At 59.1% G+C, this 25,463-nt stretch overlaps 1 protein-coding gene across 5 annotated transcripts; it reads right to left on the bottom strand.

The window, feature by feature from the left end:
• Positions 1–652: 652 nt before the first annotated feature.
• PHKA1 (phosphorylase kinase regulatory subunit alpha 1) lies at positions 653–24,890 on the bottom strand. 5 transcript variants are annotated; one of them, XM_075512778.1, is made up of 33 exons: positions 24,775–24,890; positions 24,437–24,595; positions 23,862–23,909; positions 23,141–23,309; positions 22,683–22,765; positions 22,394–22,474; positions 21,891–21,989; positions 21,630–21,776; positions 21,258–21,311; positions 19,506–19,628; positions 19,296–19,391; positions 18,565–18,672; positions 18,283–18,361; positions 17,706–17,840; positions 16,501–16,610; positions 15,692–15,836; positions 14,648–14,726; positions 14,047–14,222; positions 11,901–12,077; positions 11,400–11,494; positions 11,056–11,195; positions 10,749–10,905; positions 10,502–10,581; positions 10,224–10,302; positions 10,008–10,137; positions 9,527–9,628; positions 8,997–9,112; positions 8,607–8,645; positions 7,447–7,491; positions 7,029–7,199; positions 6,438–6,491; positions 6,096–6,296; positions 653–5,823 (listed from the first exon to the last, which is right to left on the bottom strand). In XM_075512778.1, exons 1-33 carry the CDS (start codon positions 24,850–24,852, stop codon positions 5,650–5,652), a joined length of 3,729 nt encoding a protein of 1,242 aa, XP_075368893.1. In that variant the 5' UTR covers positions 24,853–24,890; the 3' UTR covers positions 653–5,649. The 5 variants fall into 5 exon arrangements, with proteins under 5 accessions (XP_075368893.1, XP_075368895.1, XP_075368894.1 ...); XM_075512780.1 differs by having other exon boundaries at positions 14,143–14,222; XM_075512779.1 differs by lacking the exon at positions 8,607–8,645.
• Positions 24,891–25,463: the final 573 nt, after the last annotated feature.

Here is a 25,463-nt window from a genome sequence, read left to right as displayed (position 1 = left end):
CTGGCAGTCCTCTGCCTGGGGCAGGGTATTCCACGTGTGGAAGGACCGGTGTGCAACAACTACGGAATAGCTGCTACCGTCGGGAAGCAGCCCTGATAGACAACCCGGGAACTACTCTCAAGCCCAGCTTTAAGGCCAAACAAAGCTGGAGACCAAAGAACACACAGGGAAACGTCAGTCGCTGAGGGGAGCTGCTCCGGAGCTGGACCCATGTGCAGAGGAGCAGCAGCTCTTGGCACACAGGGCCGCAGCCACCCCCCTGCCTATAAAAAGCAGCCTGGGGAGCGCTAGCGACCAGGAGCGCTGCCACCAGCGCGGGCACACAGAGCGCGGTGCGGCAGCTCGCACGGAAGGGCGTCGTCAGCCCGCCAGCTCAAGAAGTCATCGCCCTCTCAGAAGGAGCTTAGCTGTGGCGTCCACCCGGCAGAAAGCCGTGTCCTCTGCACTCGCCAGAATGGATGTGGCAACCCAGCCAGAGCTCCCAGGAAACCATGGAGCCGTCCAGGGCGAGCCAGAGCCTTTCACTGGTAAGGGATGGCTGTAGTGAGAAAGCTGTGTGAGGTGCAACCAAGTGCACGATTGCTCAGCCTGGTGGCAGAGCTACAGGAGGCAGCAGAAAGGTTAAGGAGCATCAGGGAGTCTGAGAATGAGGCTGGTGAAAGCAAGCTGTGCCCTCCCTGAGACAGAAACAGGAACAGCCACCAGAAAAAAACCAAGATCAAGGGGATCCTGTATCCTCCCCCCGCCAGGCTGAAGGCAGTAGCTTAAAGGAAAGGAGTGAAGGGAGGCAAGCCCACGCTCAGGGCAGCAGGCGAACCCCCTCCTTGCCCACCTCGCCTTCCCAGGTGCCTCTGTACGACAGGTATGAGGCTCTGGCTGTGGAAAGCCAGTCAATGGATGATGTGGATGACGGTCCGTCTACACCAGAGGTGTTGCCACGATCAGAAAGACCTAACCCCTGTATCATGGCCACCTCCACCAGGAAGAAAAGATGGGTTATAGCTGTAGGCAACTCCCTTCTGAGCGGAACAGAGGGTCCAATATGCTGGACAGACCCTCCTGTTAGGGAAGTCTGCTGCTTCCTAGGGCCCAGGTTAACAACAGCACTAGGAAACTTCCTAGGCTGGTACGGCCCTTGGACTATTACCCGATACTGCTCTTCCATGTGGGTGGCAATGAAGCCGCAACACGTAGTCCAAGGGTAATCAAAAGACTTCAGGGCCTTGGGACGGTTGGTGAGGGAGTCTGGAGCACAGGTGGTTTTTTCCTCTGTCCTTCCAGTTGTGGGCAGCAACATTGGAAGAAACAGATGGGCCCAGTCTTTTAATACATGGCTCCATGGCTGGTCTCACCGCTACCATCTTGGGTTTTTCCATAATGGGATGGCCTAGATGGCACCACGCCTGCTGGTATCAGATGGGATTCACCTTTCTCAAAGGGGAAAGAGGGTCTCCGCTCACAAGCTAGTGGGGCTCATTGACAGAGCTTTAAACTAGACTTGAAAGGGGAGGGGAATAATATCAGGCTTGCCCATGACAAGCTGTGGGATGACACGCCAAGAGGGACACGGTGCTAGTGAGGGCCCTCAGCCTGTTGCTCTGAGACATGCTGGGTACACTGGAGCACACTTGAAGTCTTACATAGATGAGCCAGAGGCTCCTGAGGTAATAGGAGCCAAGAGGGAAACACCAGTGAAATACCTTAAAGGAACTAAGGTGTGTTCCTCTAAGAAGGTGACATGGCTGACAGCCCAGCTGAAGTGCCTCTACAGCAATGCACGCAGCATGGGTAACAAACAGGAGGAGTTGGAAGCCACCGTGCTGCTAGAAAGCTATGCCCTAGTTGCCATTACTGAAACTTAGTGGGATGAATCCTATGACTGAAGCTCAGCTATCGATGGCTACCGGCTGTTCAGAAGGGACAGGTGAGGAAGGACAGGTGGAGGCATTGCCTTCTACATCAAGAAATGGATGGAGTGTGAAGAGCTGTCTCTGAAGAATAGCCACGAGCAGGTTGAAAGCTTATGGGTAAGAATCGGAGACCGCAGCAGCAAAGGGAACCTTGTGGTTGGTGTTTGCTACAGGCCGCCTGCTCGAGGGGAGCCTGTTGACAAAGCCTTCGTTACTCCAGCTAGAGGAGGCATCGCGCTCGCAGGCTCTCATCCCGCTGGGGGACTTCAATCCTCCCGCCATCTGCTGGAAAAGTAGCACGGCAAGCTGTAGGCAATCCAGGAGACTCCTGGAGAGCACCGAGGATAACTTCTTAAACCAGGTAACAGACAGCCCTACCAGAGGGGATGTGATACTGGACCTGTTTGTCACCAACGCAAGTGAGCTAATCAGTGACGTCAAGAGTGGAGGCAGCCTGGGCTGTAGTGATCATGCACTGGTGGAATTCGCAGTCTTGAGGGATATGGGCCAGCTGAAGAGTAAAGCCAGGACCCTGAATTTTAGGAAAGCAAACTTCCAGTTGTTTAAGGAGTTAGTCAACAGGACCCCCTGGGAAACTGCCCTCAGGGACAAGGGAGCAGAACAGAGCTGGCAGATCTTTAAGGACGCTTTCCGTAGAGTACAAGAGCTCTCAATCCCCAAGTGTAAGAAATCAGAAAGGGAAGGCAAGAGACCAGTGTGGATGAGTCGAGACCTGCTGGTCAAACTAAAGGGCAAGAAGGAAAGGCACAGGCAGTGGAAGCAGGGACAGGTATCCTGGGAAGAGTACAGGGATGCTGCCCAGTTGTGTAGGGATGAGGTCAGGAAGGCCAAGGCGAGGCTGGAGCTGAACTTGGCAAGGAACACAAAGAGTAAGAAGGGCTTCTACAGGTATGTCAGCCAGAAAAGGAAGGTCAAAGAAAGCGTACCCCCCGATGAACAAGACTGGCAAACTGGTAACAACGGATGCGGAGAAGGCCGAGGTACTCAACAACTTTTTTGCCTCGGTCTTCACTGCCAGCCTCTCTTCCCACACCTCTCGAGTGGATGGACTGCAAGACAGGGACTGGGGGAGCAAAGTCCCTCCCACTGTAAGAGATCAGGTTCGTGACCACCTGGGGAACCTGAACATCCATAACTCTATGGGACCTGATGAGATGCATCCCAGACTCCTGAGGGAACTGGCTGATGTAGTTGCCAAGCCACTCTCCATGGTATTTGAAAAGTCACAGCAGTCAGGTGAAGTCCCTGGTGACTGGAAAAAGGGAAATGTTGCACCCATTTTTAAAAAGGGTAGAAAGGAGGACCCTGGGAACTACCGACCTGTCAGCCTCACCTCTGGGCCTGGGAAGATCATGGAACAGATCCTCCTAGAAGCTATGCTAAGGCGCATGGACAGGGAGGTGATTCAAGACAGCCAGCATGGCTTCACCAAGGGCAAGTCCTGCCTGACCAACGTAGTGGCTTTCTATGATGGAGTGATGACATCAGTGGACAAGGGAGGAGCTACAGATGTCATTTATGTGGACTTCTGTAAGGCCTTTGACATGGTCCCCCACAACATCCTTCTCTAAATTGGAGAGAGATGGATTTGATGGATGGACTGTTTGGTGGATGAGGAATTGGCTGGATGGTTGCATCCAGAGGGTAGTGGTCAACAGCTCAACGTCCAGATGGAGATCAGTGACAAGTGGTGTCTCTCAGGGGTCCGTATTGGGACCAGTGCTGTTTAATGTCTTCATCAATGACATAGACAGCAGGATCAAGTGCACCCTCAGCCAGTTTGCAGGTGACACCAAGCGGAGTGGTGCAGCTGACCCACCCGAGGGACAGGATGCCATCCAGAGGGACCAGGACAAGCTCAAGAAGGGGGCCCATGTGAACCTCATGAGGTTCAACAAGGCCAGGTGCAAGGTCCTGCACGTGGGTCAGGGCAACCCCCAGTATCAATACAAGCTGGGGGATGAAGGGATGGAGAGCAGCCCTGCAGAGAGGGACTTGGGCGCACTAGCGGATGAAAAGCTGGACATGAGCCAGCAATGTGCGCTCACAGCCCAGAGCGCCAACTGTGTCTTGGGTGCATCACCCACAGCATGGCCAGCAGGTCGAGGGAAGGGATTCTGCCCCTCTGGTGAGACCCCCCCTGGAGCACTGCGTCCAGCTCTGGAGCCCTCAGCACAGCTGAGGAGCTGTTGGAGCGGGTCCAGAGGAGGCCACAAAAATGATCAGAGAGATGGAACACCTCTCCTCTGAAGAAAGGCTGAGAGAGCTGGGGTTGTTCAGCCTGGAGGAGAGAAGGCCTCGGGGAGACCTTATCGCGGCCTTTAAGTACTGAAAGAGGGCTTATAAGAAACCTGGGGACAAACTTTTTAGCAGGGCCTGTTGCAATAGGACAAGGGGTAATGGTTTTAAACTAGAAAAGGGTAGTTTTAGACTAGATATAAGGAAGAAATTTTTTGCAATGAGGGTGGTGAAACACTGGAACGGGTTGCCCAGAGAGGTGGCAGATACCCCATCTCTGGAAATGTTCAAGGTCAGGTTGGACGGGGCTCTGAGCAACCTGATCTAGCTGAAGATGTCCCTGCTCTTGCAGGGGGGTTGGACTAGATGACCCGTAAAGGTCCCTTCCAACCCAAACTATTCTGTGGTTCTATAACCCCACTCCCCCCATCACTTTGTGCGTGCCCGATCCCCATCAGTCCAACCGCATTATCCTATATGGGATTTGACCTGCAGGATAGAATGGAGCTGGGACCCACCCTAAAGTCACCACCCCTCTCCTCTGCAAGGCTGTGGGAGCTGGGGCAGAGGCCAGAGCCAAGCGTTAAGAGCACATCTGTGATGGCACAGCTAACGCCAAGCCAAGCAGCCAGCTCAGAGCTGCTTCACAGGGCACGTATGAACTTGGGAACCTCCGATGTAGCCATCAGCAATACTGCCAGGGACAGAGCAGACGGCATGGGGGGGGCTGCCGCTAGCATCCCCCAGCCAGCCAGAAGCCCTGTCCTCACAGCTTGGTGGTAACAGGGATCTGTTACCACCTTGGGACGCTCCTGGCTCCCGCAGCCTCCCCAGCTCTGCGCACAGGACCCCTGAGGGGAGCATGACGGGCTGCCTACTTCCAAGCAGCACAGCTGTGGCTGGGTTGGACTGTTTTGATTTTGGGTGTGCTAGGAGAGAGGCTCAGGCAGCATCCCCTATTCCTCTAACAAAGCTTTTCCATCAGCAGCAGGAAGAGCAAGAGCTCCAGCCTACACTAGTATAAACCCTGCAGATTTGGAATAAAAAGCAGCACAGAACAGGTTAAAAACCTCAAATCTGCTGGAGGCAGGGAGAACACAAGCTGGCCAGGGAGCTCTGTAGTGCCAAGCACACACGCCTGGTGAGGGGGCCCTTTCCCATCTCCCTCAAACACAGGCCTCTCTGGGGGGGGTTGGCCCAGGAGCAGCCACACAGGCAGACACTTCTAACACAAGCAAGCTTCAAAGCTCAGCCTTTCCCTGCCAGCCCTTGCTCCACAGGCTGCACACGGGCACAGGTCAGCTTAGCACGCGTGCCTCCTGCGGAGTTCCTTGGGAGAGTCGCTCACCCACCGAGGCCAGGCCTGGGAGGAGAGATGGCCACGCAGGCTGCCTGCAAACTAGCCTAATGCCCATCTTTAAAAGCTGTATGAAACAACCCTCCCACGGCATCTGCAGCCTGGGGAGAGGAGCTGTGAGAGCTACTGCATGGAGCAGCCATCAGTGGGCAGGAAGTCGTACACGTACATGGCCACCGACTTGGACAGGTAGGTCATGGTGCCAAACCGACCACTCGGTGCACTGTCATACAGCAGGCTGCAGATGCCCGTCGCGGGATCCCTCTCCAGCATATGGTCATCAGCACCCAGGGCTTTCTGGATTTTGGACAGGGAAGGAAAAAGGCAGCATTAGTAATAAAGGCAGCCCGCTCACCAGCTTCCACCCCAAGCATCCTCCGTTGCACTCACGGTGTGACACATCAATGGTGAGCAGCAGGAGGAGGACACTACATCTTTGCTGTGCCCCATGAGCACAATAGGGACAACACGGAGGACCCTCCAGGTGGGTGAACCCTGCGTAGCTGTGGGGAACGCAGCCAGCAGCCCTGGGTGCAGGCTGTGGCCCCGGCGTGAGGCCTGGCCCCTACCTGCTCCTCATAGAAGAGGTCATTGGCCGTGTGCAAGATCTTTTCCACAGCTATGATGCCACCGATGGTGTGCACCTCCATGTCCACCAGCATGGTGAGCACTAAGATAGCCTCCACCAGCAGCTGCCTGTACTCTGGCTGGGGCACGCGGTTGAGGACCGATTCCACATGCACAGCAAACTTAATTTCCCCTGGGGTCATCTGTGAGGAGGGAGAAAGAAATGCACCTAGAGCACCGTATTGCCAGCACAAATCCTGAGCTATGCTGGGCACTCACCCAGGGCAAGCCAGCACCCAACACCAACCCACCTGCCCTGTTTCCCCTTCACATAAACCTCCTACCTCTCTGGTTGTTGAAGAGGGGAGAACAAAGCCCTCCACGGAGAGGCCATGGCACTGCAGAACGAGGAGAGACCATGGTTATGGCCTGGAGAGGTCTGTGCTAAGACACATAGGTCCAGCCTCCCAACTCACTCCCACTTGAGCATTGGTGTGTGCTGCCCACACAGTCCAGCTCCACCTCCTGACTCTTTACACAGCATCACTCCTTTCCCATCAGTTTGGCATCAGCCAGAGCCCTCCTGCACACAGCATGGGCCTCTGCTCCCTGGCTTACCATGCCAAGGACGAGCTGTGCCCAGAGCTGCTTCAGCTGTGGCTCCAGCCCTGCCCCTGAGTAATGTATAAAGCACCTGAGCAGACCTAGCCCCCTTCTGCAAGGGTCAGCACAGTATGAGGTAGGTCCTGCATGCCTACAGGGCAGCTCCAGCTCTCCCCTGGCTTTCCAGGGCCAGCTGCAGGCCTTGTCCATGAAGCACTTATCTCCACAACATCAGGGAACAGCCCTGGGTGCCTAAGTCCCCCTGCCAAGGCTGGTGCCTGGGACCACAGGTTCACATGCATGGAGATGAGCCAGCCAGACATCCAGCTCACCTTCTGCAGGACCTTCCAGACCTTCTGGTAGAAGCCCACAGGGACACGGTTGAGGGCCCCATCCAGCCGCCGTCTCCGCTGCCACTGGCCCTGGCGGCTGTCCTTACTGCCTGGGTCTTCCAGCATGCTTGAAAAGGAGCCCTTGCCCAGCAGCTCCGAGTGTCCAGCAGACTGGGCAGACAAAACAAGGACCACAGAGACTGCTGCAAAGTTAAATACCCCACAAGAACGCAGCCTGCTGCTGCCCAAGAGGTTTGTGCTCACCCAGCCAGGTTCCCAGGGCAGAGCTGCCACCCCCTGCCCCCAGCAAAGCCCCCCCTGGAGCCCCAGCTCCCTGCAGCACCCACTGGAGCACAGCTCCTTTCTGCAGCCACAAACAGGACAGACCCCATGCACGCAGCCAACAAATGCAGGTTACCAGAGAGGACTTCAGGTCGGCATCTCCAGACTGCAAACTGAGGGGCTGAAGGAGAAAGGGAGAGACAAAAATCAGACTGTGCCGGAGCAGGGCAGCCGTCACAGCAAGCAGAACAGCAGCAGCACGGACCAAGCTCAGGTCAGGGGGCAGTTATCCCAGGGACTGCGGTTAGCTGGAGACCGAGAGGTAGTTTCGAAGGTGAGCTGCAGAAAGTCTCACATGAGCATCAGAGGGGAAGGACTATGCCAGGGCACAGAGCGGCTGCGGGGCCCCCACACGCCAGTGCTGCGGCAGCAGCGGGCTCATGCTGGCCGGCACACAGAAGCAGGGCTGCTACTGCTCTGTTGGCTGCTGGCACGGGCAGGGATTTAGTCTCAGGCAGACTGGAGGGCCAGCAGCAAGGTCACTGCCCGTGGACAACACTCCTCGCCACATACATGGTCCCTCTGCGATGCCAGGTTTCACATTGCAGCAGGTTGGCCATAAACCTGCTGCATCATCCTGGTCCCCGCAGGCCCTGTCTCTTTGAGGACAGGAGCCCTCCTAGAGCTCAGGACTCCTCCTGGACACACACCAGGCACCAGAGGAGATCCTTGTCATTTGGAGCTGGGCAGGAGCCCCTTCCCCCACAGAAGAAATAGCTGGGGAGGCTACAGGCAGGATCCAGTGATCACCAGTGAACTGCTCGGCAGGGCCACTGCTGGTCACGGCACTGGAAACGTCATGCCATCCCACTCAGCAAGTTTTTGTGGGTATAATGGGATCTATTCAGCCATAGCAGCTATGGAGCACAGCTCCCAGCTGGTTGTAATGCCAATACACCCACGGCTTAGAGAAGCCTTCCTCCCTGCCAGTCCAAACACAGCTGGTCCCGCTCAAACAGGAGCTCCCCAAAGGTTGTGGGGCAGTGCCAGCACTGGGCCCCCACAGCATGTTAAGCCATGCCGACCTCTTCCCAGGGAGCCAGCCTCCTTCCCCCGTCCTGAAGTCCTGAACAGAGCAACCCTGAGCCTGCCTGGAGGGGAAGCCAGCTCATTGCTGCAGCAGCTCGCTCAGTGGGTTTGTTTAGGAAAGCTCATTAACTCATGCATGCTCGGAAGCTGCCCTGGTGTGTGTCATGAGGGATAAAAGCTGAGGCTGCAGGACCAGAGCGGCTTCACCTTACTCCCAGTCAGAGACTGCCTACGTTTATCCAATTGCTGCAAGAGAAGAAGGAAATGAAGTTTCTGCTGCTGGAAGAGGCCCACCAGGACACCAGCCATGCCTGGGACACCGCATAGTCCTCCCCACCCCTGCACCTTCTCAAGCACCCCTGTGCTCCCCCCACCCCCCCACTACACTGCCAGAGCAACCCCCACCCCCACTAACAGATTTACCCCAGTTCTCCCCCCAGGGCAGGACTGGAGCCAGAAGGAGCTCCTGGAAGCAGCTGTAAGCTCTCTGAAGCCCAGGAGCGTGCTCCCTCCTGCTCTCCCATCAATCCAGCCTGTCCCGTAGCTGCTTGTCACCCACAAAACCTGGCAGGAGCAGCCTGCACCACTTGCCCTCACCTGTTTGATCTCACTTTTCAGCTTGACGATGCCGGCACGCTCAGGCTTGGTGGCCCCAACAGCCCCCACCTCACAGATAGAGATAGCGGTGGTGAGCGACGAGTCGACCGATCGCACTGGAGGGGAAGAGAAGTCTAGAGTGGGTACCATGGCGCAGGGCACGGACGTCCCTCTTCGCTGCTTGGGCACTGGTACCTCTGCACACCCTTGCCCTCTATTCCCAGCCAGCACCAGAGATCCACGAGCACAGCACAGAACTGCTTCAATTGAGGCCTGACCGGGCCAAGTGCTGAACTAAGCAAAGCCCCAATAGCCACAGGACTCAGGCTTAATCCCCAGAAATTAGCTTGGCACCACCCTGCTGAAAAGCACAGCTTCACCCTGGACCACTGCAGTGCAGAAGCAGCTGTGCTGAACACGCAGGAGGACAGGGATGTCCCCACAGGTGGGAACACCTGGAGCTGGCCATTCTCCACACCAGGACCCAGCTTTGCCCAGAGACACTCTCGCAACCCTGCTGAGAGACTCACCGCTCCTTTCCACCCCAAACTCCTTGCCGGAGAGGATGTGGTAGAGGAGGTTCTTCATGTCTGATGGGCTGAGATTCATCAGGTTCTCGGTGGCTTCTCCAGCTGGAGAACAGAGTTGGGATGTTGTACCCCACTTCATAGCCCTCCTGGGACATTCCTACCCTGCACCCCATTCTGTCAGCAGGGGAAGCACTGGTACAGGACCTCATCCTCCAAGGATGTACACTAACTCCAGGTGTTCCCTACAACAGAGACTCTTCCCCATGCCAGCCCAATACATGCCTGAATAGAAACCGCAGTTAAATCACCCGCCCGTGCTGCCCGAGAACAGTCCCCGCTGCAGACCCCAGCACTTCCCTGCAGGGTCTCGTCCTGGCGCTGAGCTGCCTATTTTTAACAGCACTTCTCCTTCCTGGCTGACAGGGCCCCAAGCACCTCAGCACCCATCCCACAGCCGGGGTGCCGTCCCCGCTGCACGTACCTGAGCAGCGCAGTGAGTGCGCCAGCTCCGTTGCCATCACCTGGATGATGAGCCCAATGCGGATGCGGAACATCTCAGCAAAGAGTGCGGGCTGTGTGCGCATGCACATGGCCAAGTACACCATGATCTCCTGGAGGGGAAGAGGCAGATCACCCCACTGCTGCTCACCAGGGCAGACATCCAGCTGTGGGGTCCCCCTCTGCTCCGGCCCCTCACCTGGGTGAGGATGGATACACTGAGGTTCTTCTCGCTGGCTTCATCAATGAGGCGAACGAGCTCCTCATAGGGGATTGGGCTGGGGAGGGAACAAACAGCAGAGCAGGTGAGAGGAGCAGAGCAAGCCCTGCATCCCTTCTGGTCTGTACAGCCCAGAGGGGAGAGAGACAGGCTGGGGACAGCCATCCTGAGCCGCTCCTGCCCACGGACTCCAGAGCAGCGGGCTCACATCCAGCCCCAGCCCAGCACGCGTGGGGAAGGAGAGGTGCCACACTCACGCGGAGATTGTCTTCTCGCGTGGCTCCGGGGGCAGCCCCACGGTCAAGTGCTTCTGGTGAGACAGGAGGTCGGTGCAGGCCTGGGGACAGAGAGGGTCACGCCAGGCATCACCAACAGCTCAGGGTTTGGGACCTCAGCAAAAGGCAGACAGAGACAGAGCTGATGCAGCCATGGTTTGCCTGCCCACTCTGCTGCCTCCTCCCCAACGGACCTCAGCCCACTAGAGGCCGGCTGCACAGTTGTTACCTCATCCAGAGCTTCCATCTTCTTCTTGAGGATGCCAGAGATGTAGCGGATCAGGGCCCACTGGCGCGTGTCCCCCACCCGCGCGTATAGCTCAGTGAGGAGCTCCTTGACGGTGGGGCCAGGCTCGCTATCGAGCCCCGTGTGCCACTCAGGCCCCCTGCAGTAAGAGAGATGCCAGGTTATAGCCAGCAATTTGCCCCACGGCAGCTCCCTGGCAGCCCCCAGGCTTGGTGGGTTGGGATGCGTGCACAGCTGCGCCGGCTCGCTCTCTGCTCAGTGAGCCACCAAGACTTGGAGCTCATCGTACTTGAGGATGTGGAGCATGTAGAGGATGTCTGCTTGCTCCTGCAGCGTAGGGCAGATACGCAGCTGGTCCACCAGTGCCTTGCAATCCACGTTGCCATCCTCATCTCGGGGCAGGTTCATCTCTGCATGGGCAGCGTGGCTCTGGCGGAAGGGAGACCCAAGCTCCTGGTTAGCGCCGTCAGCACTCCACATCAAGTGCAGTCTAGTTATGGAGCCAAGGCCATTCGCCCATGGATGTTCCCCCTTGCCAAACACCAGGCCTTCCCCATGCAGCCCCACAAGGACCCTCTGGCTCTAGGTGAAAGGATGGCACTGCTCGGCCAGTCTGAGGGGGACAGGGCTCACCTTGCCATCCACGTCGTGCTGGTGGGGTGAACTCAGCAGCTTGACCGACTGCTGGGACGCCTGGAAGATCTTGCTGGGGACATACATCCCAACATCTAAAAGAGAGCCAAGGTTGGTGCAGACGCTTCTCAACCCCAGCCACCACTGCTGTGCCCCAAACCACCTCACATCTGACACTCTGCTTCCCCAGCAGCCCCTGCAGAGAAGTCAGATGAGGGAGAAGCAGCCCCTGCCCACCCAGTTAGAGGAACGCCACAGGGAGCTGCCATCCCTTATCGTTCAGCAGTTTCCATGAGGACTGCGCAGGCACCAACTCCAGGATACTCCATGGCCAGGACTAACATGATGGACATAATGTGCCTTCACCCAGGCAAAGGCTGGGTTGCTCTGCAGTCCATGGCACGCTCCCCTGGGGCTCCCAACAGCTGGGAAAGCTCCCGAAGCACCTCAGCCTCACCCCCAGGCTTGAGCAAAGGTGCTGAGGGTGCTGGAGTTACTCACTCTGGACGTGAAGGTCTTTGGCCTTGGACGCCAGGGACATGAGGTCACGGGTGGTGTGCACAGCAGCCCGGAAGCGACTCAGCCCTCCCCGCTGGGCCGTGGGAGGGAGGTTCGACTGGGGAACCGTGCGCTGCAGCAGGTGGTCCAAGTACTGAGCAACCTCGTCGTATGTGTCCGCTGGAAGGGGAGGCAGAAGGGGGGGGGTTCAGCCGCTTTGCAGCAGGGCACCCGCAGACCCCGGAGAGCTCCCCAGCTGTGCCTCAGCAAGGGCAAAGCTTTGCTAGCTGCACAAAGCGACAACGTGGGGCTAGCGGACAGATGGATAGTGCCAGCAGCCGGGCTCACAAAGTGCGGCGGCCGCGGCACCCCTGTTCCTGCACTGCTCTGCTGCCTGGGACGCTGGCTGCCAGCTGGGGCCAAACTGGGGCTCCCTCCAAGTCCCACCTGGGTGAAGGAAGCGATGGGGCTGCAGCCTGTGTCTGGTCCAAGCCTGCGCAAGGACAGCAGAGTCTGCTCAAACCCCGTGGTGAAACCCTCATGCTCTGTCCCTCAGGGGAAGAAGGGGAGGCACAGCCAGGGGCAGCCTCTCCAAGCAGAGACCGCTGAGGAGCACCCCAGCACAGCAAGGTCCTCATCCAAGCAGGACTCCAGCATGGGAGCAAGGCAGGGTGGGTTTTGCAACAGTTATTTCTAATTAGAAATTACCAGTTCTAATTAGGAGTTAGAGGAGGAGTTACAGCTCCTGCCTTGCTCTTTGCCCAGCCTCCAGTGGCTCCCATTGCTCCCAGTGCCACATCGGGAGCGCCAAAGCCACCACCCACTAACTGCGGCATGGAGGAGGGTGCTCAGAGGCCAGGGCTCTGCTCAGCTCAGCTGGGAGATAACAGCGCTGCTGGAGCGAGGGGGATGCCCTGAGTGGGAGATGCCCCATGCCAAGGCAATGCAATACAACACAGAGCTGTTGATGCACTTCTAGCCAGAGGGCCAGGGCAAAGCCTTGCTGCTCTCCAGCTGGCAGACGAGCTCCGTGGTGCGTCTGTGCCAGGGGGTGAGCTGCAGACTGCATCCGAGGCAGACAGCACAGCATCCCCTTTCCACACCCGGTGGGGATGCCTCGTGCCAGTGCCTGAAGGCTCAGCTGGAAGAGTCCCCCAGACGTCAGGCTTGAGAACATCATCCTGCCTGGCTGCAGCATCTGGACACAGCAAAAACTTAAAATTGAGCATCTTCTAGCTGCTGTAGAGAGTCCAGACAGGCCCTGTCTCGCACTGGGGCTGGGGGGGAAGCAGACACCTTGGAGAAGCCCGGGTGCAGCCTGCAAGGAGACTGCAGGCAAAGCGAGAGGAGGGCAAGAGAAATAAGTATTCATTCACAGCAGTGCAAACAGTGGCTACAGGAGCAGCAGAGGCAGAGCAGACTGATGGGAAGGCTGGGAAGATGACCAACACTAGGTCACGCAGAAGGAGGACGTACCCAGGCCTGCTTGCAAGGGGAGCAGCAAAACTTGCACCCCACTGTGGTCTCAGGACAAGGTGGGTCCATCACGCTGTGGTGGGCTAAGGCCCTCTCAGGCACCCTATCCACAGCAGCAAGGCCTCAATTTGGCACCCACTGGACCACTCTGCCCAGGGAGGATCAAAGGCTTCGGGAAAACAACACTCAGAGATTGCTTGGGGACATGGTGGCTCTTCCCCACCATCTCGGGCACTGTACCATCACTTTCTGCACCGTCACTCGTGCACGAAAGATCCTCAGCCAAATCTCCCCAGCGGAGGCAGGTTGCCGAGCCTTCGTCTCTTCCCCACGCAACAGCCTACGAAGGTCGGAACGGCTCATTCCAGAGCATCCTCTGTGCTCTCCACGGCCACATCCACCAGCCTCAGGCCCATCTGGCTGGGAAGCCCCTCCGGCGAGGGGGCTACAACAGCTGCATCAATTCACCCAGTCCCACCCCACTGGCGTCACCACAAGTGTCACCCAGACAAGGTTAATTGATGGAGGGTCAGATGGGAACAGAAACATGGTGAAAACCCAAGTGTATGAAGAACACAGTGACCAACGCTAGCAGGGAGGTTGGGTGTTACGGGTTTATGGGTGAGTTTGGCATTTGCCACACCACAGCAGCGACTGGCCTGTTTCCCCTTACCATCCTCTGCTATCTGCAAGCCATGCAGCCACTCCTCGGCGTCTAGCTCCTCAAAGCTGTCAATGCTGAGCTCGTAACTCTTGGCAAAGACCTTACCCTCTGGCCCAGGGTCCATAAAGCTGAGGTGCGTTCGGCATGATGTTGTCAGGAACTCCGACAACTTACCCGTCTGGATCCTGGGCGAGAGGAGGGGAGGTCACACAGAGAGGAAGGGGGAAGCAATACCCTTGGCTTTGCCTCCTGGATCCAGGGCAGGCCCTTCAGCAGGGAGATACGCACTTGCCCAGGAGCATACACACGCCTCAGTGCCTGCTTTAGCTGCCTGTAACTCCTCCAGCCACAGGTGGGCATGGAAGGGCTGCCCAAAAGCTATTAGAGGGATCCTGCAGCCATGGGTTTAATGGCATGAAGAGATATGTCCTCTCTTGCATCTCCGCTGTTGGGTTGTAGCCCCGGAGTGCACTTACAGGCTAGCACACCCCAATGTATCCTCCACAGCTTGTTCCCCACCAGCCCAGCAGGCCCAGCAGGTACCCTCATAACCAGGCTCTCAGAGGCCACCAGCCCTCTCCCCTCCTGCACCCCAGGAAGCTGTACTCACCTTGCACCACCAAAATACCCATCCTGCAGCTTCCGCAGCATTGCTAGCACCGTGGGGTGCACTCTGCTGCCGGTTTCATCTGTCAGAGACAGAGACACATGCAGTCAGGCTCTCCCGCTCAAACAGGCTCTCAGAAGGTAACACAGGGCCAGGTGGGCATTCAGACACGCAAAGCACCATGGCATCAGCCAGACCCTTGCTTTGGGATGCACAGCCAGGCTGTGGCACCAAAAGCATCACCCAAAAAGGGAAATCCAGGACTGTCCAGGCTGGATTCCAGCAAAGCCAGGCCAAGACCCACTCCCAGGCTCCTGGGATTTCACCTTGGGCTGAAGGCAACAGAACCAGACAGCAGCACCCAAACAGCCCCCTGCTCTGTCCCTGGCTTTCACACGAGGCAGCAGAGGGGGTGCTGCTGTCAGAGGCAGAAGACACCACAGCAAAAGGCATGCTCAAGACACTAAGGGGATTTCAAGTACACAAGAGCCAAAAAGGCCTGAAAGCAGAACAGAATCCCTTCCCTGCACCAGGCTCACGGGGAAGCTGTGAGCTGCTCCAGAGAAGCCAGTTTTGCTCTGCGCCATTGCACAGCTCTCTGCTCCTTCTGGTTTGCTGTTTTCCCCTCCCTGTTGTCTAGGAAAGCCTTTAGCAGGTGATTAGTCTTAGTGAAGAGTCAAGATGCAGGAAGAGCCCTAAGAACGCTTTTACAGGGGGATTATTTTTTTGGTCTTGCTCCCAAAAGGCCTCCCAACAAGCCTAGCTGCCTGGAGACTGAACACCTCCATGCCAGCAAGCATCCCTTGAGCTGCAGGCACTAGCGCTTGGCAGGCCTGCCAGGCCAGCCCCACTAGCTGCCAGGACAGCTGCCAACTCAGTGTGGCTCCTCTGAGCAGTAAGCTCTTTACAGGACACCACTGGCTGTTCCACCCCCACCATGTCCCCATTACTGAGACGGACCCACGTCTGCCCACCCCCTTCCTCCCGCAGAGGATGCTTCCCAGGGCTGCTCTAGCCAAACGCCTTGCGAGGCCGGAGGATCTATACCGAGCATGGTGTGGGAGATGGGGAAGGTGATGGTCGGCCGCCCGGTCATCCTCCAGCGGCTGCAGAGGTACGAGAGGTCTGTCCTCAGCATCTCCACAATCATCTTGTTGTCGAGGGCCAGGTAGAACTGCTGCTGGTCTATGAACTGCAAGGACAGCAGGAAACGTTGAACGGCCCTTCCCGCAGCCACCAGGTCCATTTTGTGCCACCCACGTCTTCACACAGGCGCTCAGCTAGGCCAGCCACACCGCGCACCCAGGGGAGATGCTCCTTCGCACCGACGGCTCATCCCACCTTACCTGGTACGTGCCAGTACAGTCTAGCGAGGGACCCTCAACCCCCAGGGCAGCTACTGGCCACCAACAACTACAAGGAGATAACACTACAGCTCAGCAGCAGCATCACCCAGGCCCCACACAGCTGGTCCATGCTGTGCCTATCCCAAGCAAATACACAGTTCCCACAGTGCCAGGCTTGCAACCCTGCTCGTCCCCACACCGTGCTGCACAGAGGGATCCCTGTCCTGCCATCAGCCTCCTCCTGTTGTCCTTGTCAAGGTGAGCAAAGAGATTTTCACCCAACACTGATCATCGGAAGGCTGAAACCATCTCCTCCCAGCACGCACACAGCCAGGACCACCAACTCTGCTGCTTCACACCATGGAGCTGGGGCTGCTCCACCTTCCCAGGCTGTTCAGAGGGTGTTGGGCTGCCCCTGAGAATAACTCAAGTGCTCAGCCAGTGGAGAAACCTCCTGCCCAGTTCCAGATCACACGACAGCTGGGCACGAGCCCGTGCAATGCCACCCACCTGTGGGGTAAAGGTAAAGATGTTCTTCCTGATGTTGTAGAGCTTGGAGGTCCCAAGGACGCCCATGTGCCGGTAGGGCCGTCCTGTCAGGCACATCTGCTTGTTGCGGCCTACGGGGGCAGGAAGAGGAGGTTTTAGCGCAAGCCTCCCCACAAAAGGGGATGCAGCAGCAAACAGAGACAGGCCCCTGTGCTACCAGCCAGCAGGAAAAGGCTGGTTTGCGGTTGGGGTACCCCAAGACCCTGTGTCAAGCTGGCACAGCGCTAAGGGACAGTGATACTCTGTCCCGCCAGCCCTGCCCAGGGGGCTAGAGACACCCAGGCTCTCCCCAGGGACTCTTGCCGAAACAGGGACATACAGCCCATCCTGACCTCCGCAACATGCCACACCTCCAGGTCTTTGGGGATGTCAGAGGCTGGGGCAGGGCCAGGGGTTCCTCCCTGCACAGGGCTGGCCCCCCAAAGCCGAGAGCTCTATAAGCGTTCCCATTGCTCCTGAATTACTGCCAGAGCCCAGGATGATGCAGCAGCAGCACCGTGCCTTGGTCATGCCAGCACTGGCAGCTGCCAGGCTGCTCCCCTGCCCCCTTTGCCTAAGTCACACTTGGCCTTTTGGTGGCTTAAATTAGCCAGCGTGTGCAGCCTACAGGGGATCAGGTCTCTCCCTTGGCCCAGGCTGGGTCTCCAGCTCCTGCACAACAAGCCCCATGCCCAAGTGGTTGCAGCATCAGGGAATGAGCGTGCAGAGCTCTGGAGCGCAGCCTCCCCTCACACTCAGCCCTGCCAACCGTCCAACAGCCGTCCCGCCTGAGCTACAGGCTCTCTCAGCCAGGGACTGCCTGGGGACCCTTCTCTGGGGTCTGGCTTGCCTCCCACATTGAGATCTGCGTACAGGCACAAAAGCTGGCTCCTGCCCACAGCAGGTCCATCCTATATGGATCAGAGCCTCTGCCTGTCCCTAGGGCGACTGTGAAACTGCAGTGTCAAAGCTTTATCCCTTTCAGAATCGCCCTGAACAGCACTGCCTGCCACCCCAGTTCCCCTTGGGCAGGAGTAGCTTTACCAGGCCCAGGAATGGGCAAGAGCCCTCATCAGCCAGGCAGACAGCAGCAGGGCAGGACATCAGCATCTACGAGCAAGAGTGCCAGGGGATGGGACAGACCCTTCTGCACCCCCTTTGCTGCAGGAGCAGGGAGCCCAGCTCACCCAGCCTGGCATAGATGTGGCTGAGGATGCGAGCGGGCTGCACTCTGATGGGGTAGACGTCTGCCACAGTCTCCACATCGATGTCCTCCTTCCTCAGGACAGCCTTGATCCCCTCTGTCTCTGCCAGGATGCACACTGCGGAGGGAGGAAGACAGGCTCAGTGCAGCAGGGGCACACGGCTGTGACAGCACTGTCCCCGGCCTTTGTGGACACATACGAGGTGCCCCGTCACGTAGAGGCAGCTGTCTGGGGTCCCTTTGGGAACCAGTTCTCACTGCAGAGGTCTGCCTTGCTCCTCCTAATGCTCTCTACACCCAAGCCTTCCCCGCTGAGCGGCAGGAGGACAGGACAGTTTTCAACCTGTCTGTAGAGGAGGCTGTAGCAGGTGATATCTCCCTGGGGCAACACAGGGTCGAGTGGAAGGGCTTGCACCCCATCCTATACCCACCTTGCCAGGGCTGAGATCTGGCTGCACCGGCAGCCACCCAGCAAGCAGAGCCACCCCAGTGAATTCTGCACAGGCAGAGTCCCTAGGCCTGCCAGGCACAGGGGTTTGGGACCGGTCCCTTTCCCTCACCTTGGACCACCACATCGGGCTTGGGGACAGTCGCAAACCGGCGGTTGAGGGGATCTATTTCACCGGGAGCTAGAAATCCCTGAGGAAAAAGAGTTATGAGGAGATGAACATTTCATGGGCAGGGTAGAACAGGTGATGCCTATGGACAACCCACCTTTAAGAGGTCCTGGGGGATGGAGGTGACAACTTCCCCATGGTAGGGGGCTCAAGGTGGCACCATTTGCCCTTTCAGAGCTCAGAGCCTGGCCCCACAGCCCTCCCAATCACCAGGGGTGACCATACCTCAGCCATCAGGCAGCCCAGGATGTAGAGGGACTGCCCCCACATGAGCGGCAGCTTGCCCATGGGTATCCTGTCCACAGTGTGGGGGTTCCTGTACTCCTCGTCCACCTGGAACACAAGCCAGGAAGTCAGGGAGGGATCCACAGACACAGGATGCTGAAGGAAGCATCATCATTGCATTTTGAAGTCCAGCAGTGTAAGGCTTAAAACAAGATTGTCCCAGGCACCCGCGTCAGACAACAGATCAGCTGCTCAGACTGCATTTGGGTTCCCAACACGGCCGTTCCATGGGAACGGCTGACGTGCCCCAGGAGCACCAGGGCGATGCTCTTGGATGCTGGCGGGGAGAGCATCTCTCCTGTACCACCTGGGCACCAGGAGGCTGTTGCGCTCAGCCCAGGCGCACACAAACAACCTCACCGCTGAACGGGAGCTCAGCACAACCTCCTCAGCCCGGGTCCACGTGTCCCGAGCTCTCAGAGGACTCCGACACCAGGCCAGCAGACTGTCAGCAAAGCACCCTTCTGTGTGGGGGCAAGAAATGCTTTGGGGAAAAAGGCAGTTTATTTATCCAACATGGTTTTATAACAGCTCCAAGCCATGCTTTTTTTACATGGGGTTTCCATGCACTACATGTGCTGCTTTACTACTGATTTGCGTTAATAAGCAATTAAAACCTATTATCTGGTAATGAGACATTCCCACTTCCACCGTAGCTCAGGACCGCTCACCTTATCCGGCGGGACGCTGTACAGCTCCGGCACCAGGTGCACCCCGTTCTTCCCCTTGATGAGAACTCCCTCAAGGGCTTCCCGGTACTCCTGCACCTGAGGAGAGGAGAGGGGATTTGCCCCCGGCCATGGCACCCTGCGTCCTTCCCCCACACGCCTCCCTTGCCAAGGACTTCTTTCCACCGGCCCAGCAGGTCCTGCCTCCCTTACCTGCTCCATGTTTCCACTGAAAATCCCATCAATGATCAAGTACGCCCAGAAGAGAGGCCACTCGCACTCAATGTTCTCAAACAGCTTCAGCTCAGCAGGTTCATAGTAGAGGCGGTTGGGGTCCTGCAGGGAGGGCGTGACAGCAAGGCAGGTGGTGGGTGGCAGGATTCCCTCAAGCTGACAGGGCTCCTACTCCCCCCAAGACCCCAGCCTCAAACGCCCTCCCAGTCCTCCTCTGTGGATGATGGCCGAGACAGAGCCGAAAAGCAGTTTCACCTCCAGGCTGTCTCCTTTCCATCAGACATCCCCTCCCAAGCCCCCTACACTGACGCCAAAGGGACTCACTCTTCCTGGGCAAAGGGAGCCTACCCAGTCCCCAGGAGAGCACCCCAGAGCCTTTTACAACAGCACAACATCCCCCTCGCTGCACTGGGGACACCTGCGTCCCCTTCGCCGTGCCTGCTCTGCCCCAGCCCCTCAGTGCCTGCCTCCTCCAGCATCACCAGGCTGGCCCGGCTGGGTGCGAGGGCTTGGGCTGCTCATGCAGGGCCAGAGAGCAGGGTCCCTCCTGCCATTGAGTGGGACTGCTAGCCTGACACGAGGGAAGTGGTCAGGATGGAGAGCTGCCTTCGCAGAATCATCCCACTCCAGACGTGCGTGGTGTAGTGCCCCAAGGGACCTACGCTCGACTCTCCCTGCTAACTGCTTTAACTCTGTTTGCTAGAGAAGGGAGAGAGCTGGCCTTAGCAGACTGTCAGGCAGAGAGGACAGCAGGGACAGACGGAGCAGATGTTTTCCATAGTGCCTGCACACCGACCACAAGCTCCCAAACTCCCATTTGACTCCAGCCAGCTGCAGTGCCTCTGCAGGCAACACTGCCCGTCCCGTGCCTTGCAGCTCCCCAGAAGTAATCCACGGCTTTGCATGCTGGCAAAGCTCGTGAGCGCTGGGAAAGTCGGACTGGAGATGCTGCTGCTCTTCTCTGGCTCTAGAGAGACACAGCCACACGTGCTGCCTATTATGGTCAGGTCTGAAGAGGCACAGCAGAGGAGAAGCTTTTAGAGGCACTCATGCCCAAAGGAGCCCCACCACCTTATGGGACCAACAGCTGGTGATGATATAAGAGCCTCCAAGTACCATTTCCTGGTTCTTTGGTTATCAAATGCAACCGTCACTTATAAAATTTTCCTGGTTTTCCTCCCCAAAGCAGCAGAAGAAAGTCTCCGCTTGCTCCGCTGAGAGCCAAGCGTGGCAGTACACAAGCTGCCTGCTGTCCTGGGAGAGGCAGAAGCAGCGTTGTGACCTCCAGCGCTCCTGCAGAGCTGAGGTCGTCAGGGAGGAGCACCGCACGGTCGCCGCCACAGGCCTCCAGCCCTTGCTCAAGGCTTGTGCAGCCCTGGGAGAGCTGGGGAAAGAGCCCACCTCGGCAGGGCTCCCACATGGGGCAGTGGTCCCGTCTTCCCCCAGCCTAAGAGATACGCAACACCACCAGGTCCCAAGGTGCGGGCAGAGCCAGCCTCTCCCCATCTGCTATGGGCGTGGGTGGGATGTACCACCTCTGCAATGGACTCTGGCATTTTGGGAAGCCTTGCCCAGAGCCATGACGCTGCCTGGGGCTACTCAGGGCTCTCATCTTCCCAGTGCTCCCCACCACAGCCTTTGCTCTGCACCCGGGGGGGCTGCAAACACAACCCAGGGCAGCTGCTGCTTGGCACTCAAGTTCCGGCAGGTGGCAGGGCTGGATACACTTACTTCTTTGGGGGTCCTGTAGCCATCCCGGAGGAAGCGGCAGCAGCCGTAGCGCCCCTGGAAAGGAGGGAAAGAGGTGCTGAGCAGGAGGCACAGCGTGAGATACCTCGTACCTTCAATGCAGAAGCATGGGGGGGTCTCCTCCAGACAAATACCCCTTCACTTGCTCACCTAGTGCTCAGGCACCACGATCACAGCCTAGGGCCACAGCACACAGGACTGTTTCTTTGCACACCCCTGCCACAGGTCACGAAGACTGGGAGAGGACATGCCCCAGCACCCTCTCCCCGAGCACGTTTTTGGGGAGAAAAGGGCTACAACAGTTTGGACTGCAGCTGTCTCTGGGAAGGGCAGGACAAGGGCAGAGCCGCTCACCTGCAGCTTCGTGATGATCTCTTGCTTGGTGATTTCCACCAACTCGCTGTCCTCCACAGCGAATGCCGGGTAGGAGATGACAGAGAGCACGCTGGCATCCACCTCCTTGGACGTGGAGGCCCTGGGCAGCATCGAGTGGAGGATGGACTGGGCGAAGGGGAAGGAGAGGTGGTTAGGTTGCCAGGCCAGGCACTGTTCACACCACAACCCCAGCAGATCACGGTTCATCCTGCAATGGTATAAAGCCCGTGCGGGTCTCACCTGGCAGTGCTGCACCTCATCTGACAGCACCCGTATCACCGACTGCGGGCCTCCCTTCGCTCCAAAGAGATCCAGCTCATCCAGTGCCTCCAGGGCAGCCTGCAAGCAGGGCAAGACCCAAAGCAGCAAGTCCTCCACCATGCTGCTCATGTGTAAGAGCTCTCACCCTGTGCCAGCCCCTCTGTGTAGTGCACTGCCCAAGTTTAAACAAATTTAAAGCCTGCTGTGGCTGCAGAGCACCCCTGGTAAGAATGTGACCACATTTCCAAAGCCAGACGTCAACAGGGCCCTGGACATTTCTGCCATACACCCCAATTATTTTCTCACTCCCAGTTCAGGCAAAACTCAGGCAAGAGGGGCACAGTTTTATCCCAGCACACAAGGGGAAAGGTCTTCCTCCCCAGGAACCTATCACCGTGTGGGGCATTGAGCCGCAATAGTTCAACATGCCCAGCCTTCCCTGTAAAAAAGCAGCACGGAGCCACCGGTGCTCCCCGGCTCACCTTGGCCATGCCGACGGAGCTAGCGTTCAACTCGGTGATGCCCTGGTTCGTCTTGTCCCCACGCTCCCATATCCCGAAGTCCTGCGCAGAGGCAGCGGCATGTTGGAGCAGGCAGCGGTTCACAGCACACCCAGAAAGCCTTCAAATCCCACCTATCAGTGGTGCTCCCAGCACACGCTGTGGGACTCTGCCCACCAGGGCTCAGGAGGGACCCACAGCTGCCCCTAGATACCAGCCCACGGCCTGCACCCCCAGGGCACGCTCCCCTTCCCCAGCACAGGCTACCCACCGCGGTTTTGTAGGCTGCTTCGATGTAGAACACGAGGTTCTGGATAAAGTTGACTTCATCCAGGCTGTGAATTATGTGGAGGCCTGAAGCAGGGGGAGGAATTCACATTAGTCGTTCCAAGGCCACAGGCATCCCTAAGAAGGGGCTACAGTAACCCAGGCCGGACCCCTCCTCCTCACTGCACGCCTGCCCCGTGGGAGCCACATCCTGGCTGGCTCCTGTCCCCACTCCCACCCCCCTCCGGCAGCTCTGGGGCTTCAGGCAAATGGGGGCTCTTAGAGAGACAGACATCGAGGGGCCCAAATCCACCTTGGGTGCTGTGAGCGTAAGAAAACGGTGAGGTCAGGGAGGCCATCGCAGCAGCCTGGCACCCAAGAAGCTGCACCCAAACTGAGAAAGTGGAGAGCCCTGGAGATCAGCATGCTCAAAGGTGAAATGGCATCCCCCAACAGCGTCACCTGAGGCCGTCATTTGTGCCAGCATGAGCAGGTAGAGGGAGGTGGCATCCAACTGTAGGTGACCCCACTCGTGGTCCCCCACCACGGTGGCACAGGTGTGGGTGTTGTACTTCGCATGCAGGCAGTCCCTGGTGCTCTGGCTGTACTTGAACGCCTCCACCTTGTCCACCTTGAGAAGGGCAAGGAGATGCAGGGGTTCATCAAACCCTGTCTCCAGAGAGGTGTGGCAGCCCCAGAGCCAAGGGCTGCCCCATGCCGTCAGCCCAGCATGTGGAGCTGCGCCTGGCAGGGCAGAAATCCTACAGCCCCCAAGCCGAGCCCCTCCACGCACCAAGGCAGTGAGTGCAGGCTCACGCGCCACCCTAGCGCAGGGCTGCAGCCGTGGAGGGCCCACAGCCGCAGCTGCACTGTGTGGAGAGAAAAGAGTCACCCCAAATGCCCTCAGGGAGAAGAGCTGCGGAGTCCCAGTGCCAGCCAGGCCACAAGACAGGGAGTAGCTGGCACAGGCTCCACTGGCCACCAGCCCACAGTGCTGGGACTTCCATCACACCAGGGACAGATGCCAAGTCAGAGCTTATTTCAAGACTTGCTGGAAGGGGCCTTCCCTCTGCTCGTCAGGGAAGGCTGGGGAGAGCCGGCACAGCCGGGACCGACAGTCTTTGTGGCAGAGCTGGGCTTTGAGGAGACCACTTGACTTTCGGAGGCACTCCCCAGCCCCTACCTGTCTCATCATGCACTGGAGCAGCCCCCGCATCAGCTTCACCACGCTCTGCAGGAACAAGGAAAACAGCCTTGTTAATCCCTGCGCAGCCAGGAGAAGCCCTGACTCAGGATCAGCTGGCCACTGACCTTTGCAGGGCTCCAGTGTCTGTAACCGGAGCCCCTGCTCACATTCCCATGGCCTCTGCTCCTTAGCAATAGCAGAGGGAAGCAAGATTTCTTGCCCTGCCAGCAAGGCCGAGCTGCTGCGCTGTGCAGGGGGAGGGAGGGCACGGCTGCAGAACGCAGCTCCCCAGCCCCTGGGAGAAGGGCTGCATCCCCAGGCCACCACAGAGCCGGAGGGCTGGACCCTCCAGCTGGGCTCCAGCGCACTGGGAAGAGCGGGCCCTGACATCGCTTCCTACTGCCCCCCGCGCCTGGGGACAGCCCCGGCCCCGTCCTCACTGCACAGCCTCCTGTGGCCTTCCCGGCCGCGCCACAGGCAACCCAGCCGGGAGGGGACGGCCGGCTCCCTGCTACCGCCGGCCGGGCTGGGACAGCCGGCGCGGGCCCTCCCTCCCGCCGGCTGCCTCCTACCTGCTCCAGCTCGTAGGCCTTAGCCTTGTCCTCGTCGCGGTCGGCGTTCTTGCGGTAGGCCAGGCCCAGCCCCCAGACGGCCAGGATGCTGTAGACGTTGTCCCGGACCCAGGCATCCCGGTGGTCGGCGCTGGCGGGGAGCAGGCCCGTCACCGCGTCCTGCGGAGGGGGGACACACCGAGAGGCCGCGGCCCCCCGTCCCGGTTAACTCCGCCTGACCCGGCCTGCGGGGCAGGCGGCGGCTCCCCAGGCCCAGGGGCCGGCGGGGCGCGGCGGGGCCCCGGGAGCCGCGGTGAGGCGGATTCCGCCGCCCCCCCCGCCCCGGGCAGGCGCCGCACCTGGTGCCGGAGGATGGTCTGCTGCACCAGGCGCCCGTAGCCGTCCAGCCGCACGCCCGAATTGCTCCGGCTGCGCATGGCGACGGCGACGGCGGCGGCGGCAGCAGCGACGGGAGCGGGCGGACGCGGCGGGCACCGGCACTGAGGGGGCCGGCCCGCCCCGCCCCGCCCCGCCCCGGGTCCTGGCAGCACCCCCGCCCCGCCCGCCCCGCGGCGCGGCGCCACCCGCTCGTTGCCGCCCGCAGCGCTGCCCGCAGCACCGCGCTCGCCGGGGCGGGCTCCCCGCCCGCGCTGCCCCGCGCTCCCCGCCGGTGGCGGCGGCCCCGGCCCGCGGGGCGCTCACTACCGAGCGGGCGGGACCCGCCACCAGCGCGGCCGGCGGGGCGGGGCGGGGCGGGGCGGGGCGGCGGGCGGCGCCCCCTGCCGGGCGGAGGCCGCGCAGCGCTGCGGGCGGGCACACGGCCACGCGTGGGGGTGTACGGGCGGACGCGCGTACGGGTGTCGCCTGCGGACGGACACGCGGACACGCGTACCGGTGTGGGATTGTACGGACAGACACACAGACACGTGTGCCAGCGCGTGCGTACGGATGGACACGCGGACGCGCGTGCCGGTGTGGGTGCGTGGACGCACACACAGACACGCATATGGACAGAGACGGGGACGCGTGCATAGGGGGGGACGCACAC

This window comes from Mycteria americana, chromosome 10 (assembly GCF_035582795.1).
Source record: "Mycteria americana isolate JAX WOST 10 ecotype Jacksonville Zoo and Gardens chromosome 10, USCA_MyAme_1.0, whole genome shotgun sequence".
NCBI lineage: Eukaryota > Metazoa > Chordata > Aves > Ciconiiformes > Ciconiidae > Mycteria > Mycteria americana.
This window is presented reverse-complemented; position numbering and strand designations above follow the sequence as displayed.

Coding starts and splice junctions, on each gene's coding strand:
- PHKA1 (XM_075512778.1), bottom strand. CDS start 24,852: ATGCGCAGCCGGAGCAATTCGGGCGTGCGGCTGGACGGCTACGGGCGC. Junction 21,777..21,890: donor ATGAGGTGCAGCACTGCCAG/GTGAGACCCGCA, acceptor CCCTTCGCCCAG/TCCATCCTCCACTCGATGCT. Junction 10,906..11,055: donor TACATGCTCCACATCCTCAA/GTACGATGAGCT, acceptor CTCTTACTGCAG/GGGGCCTGAGTGGCACACGG.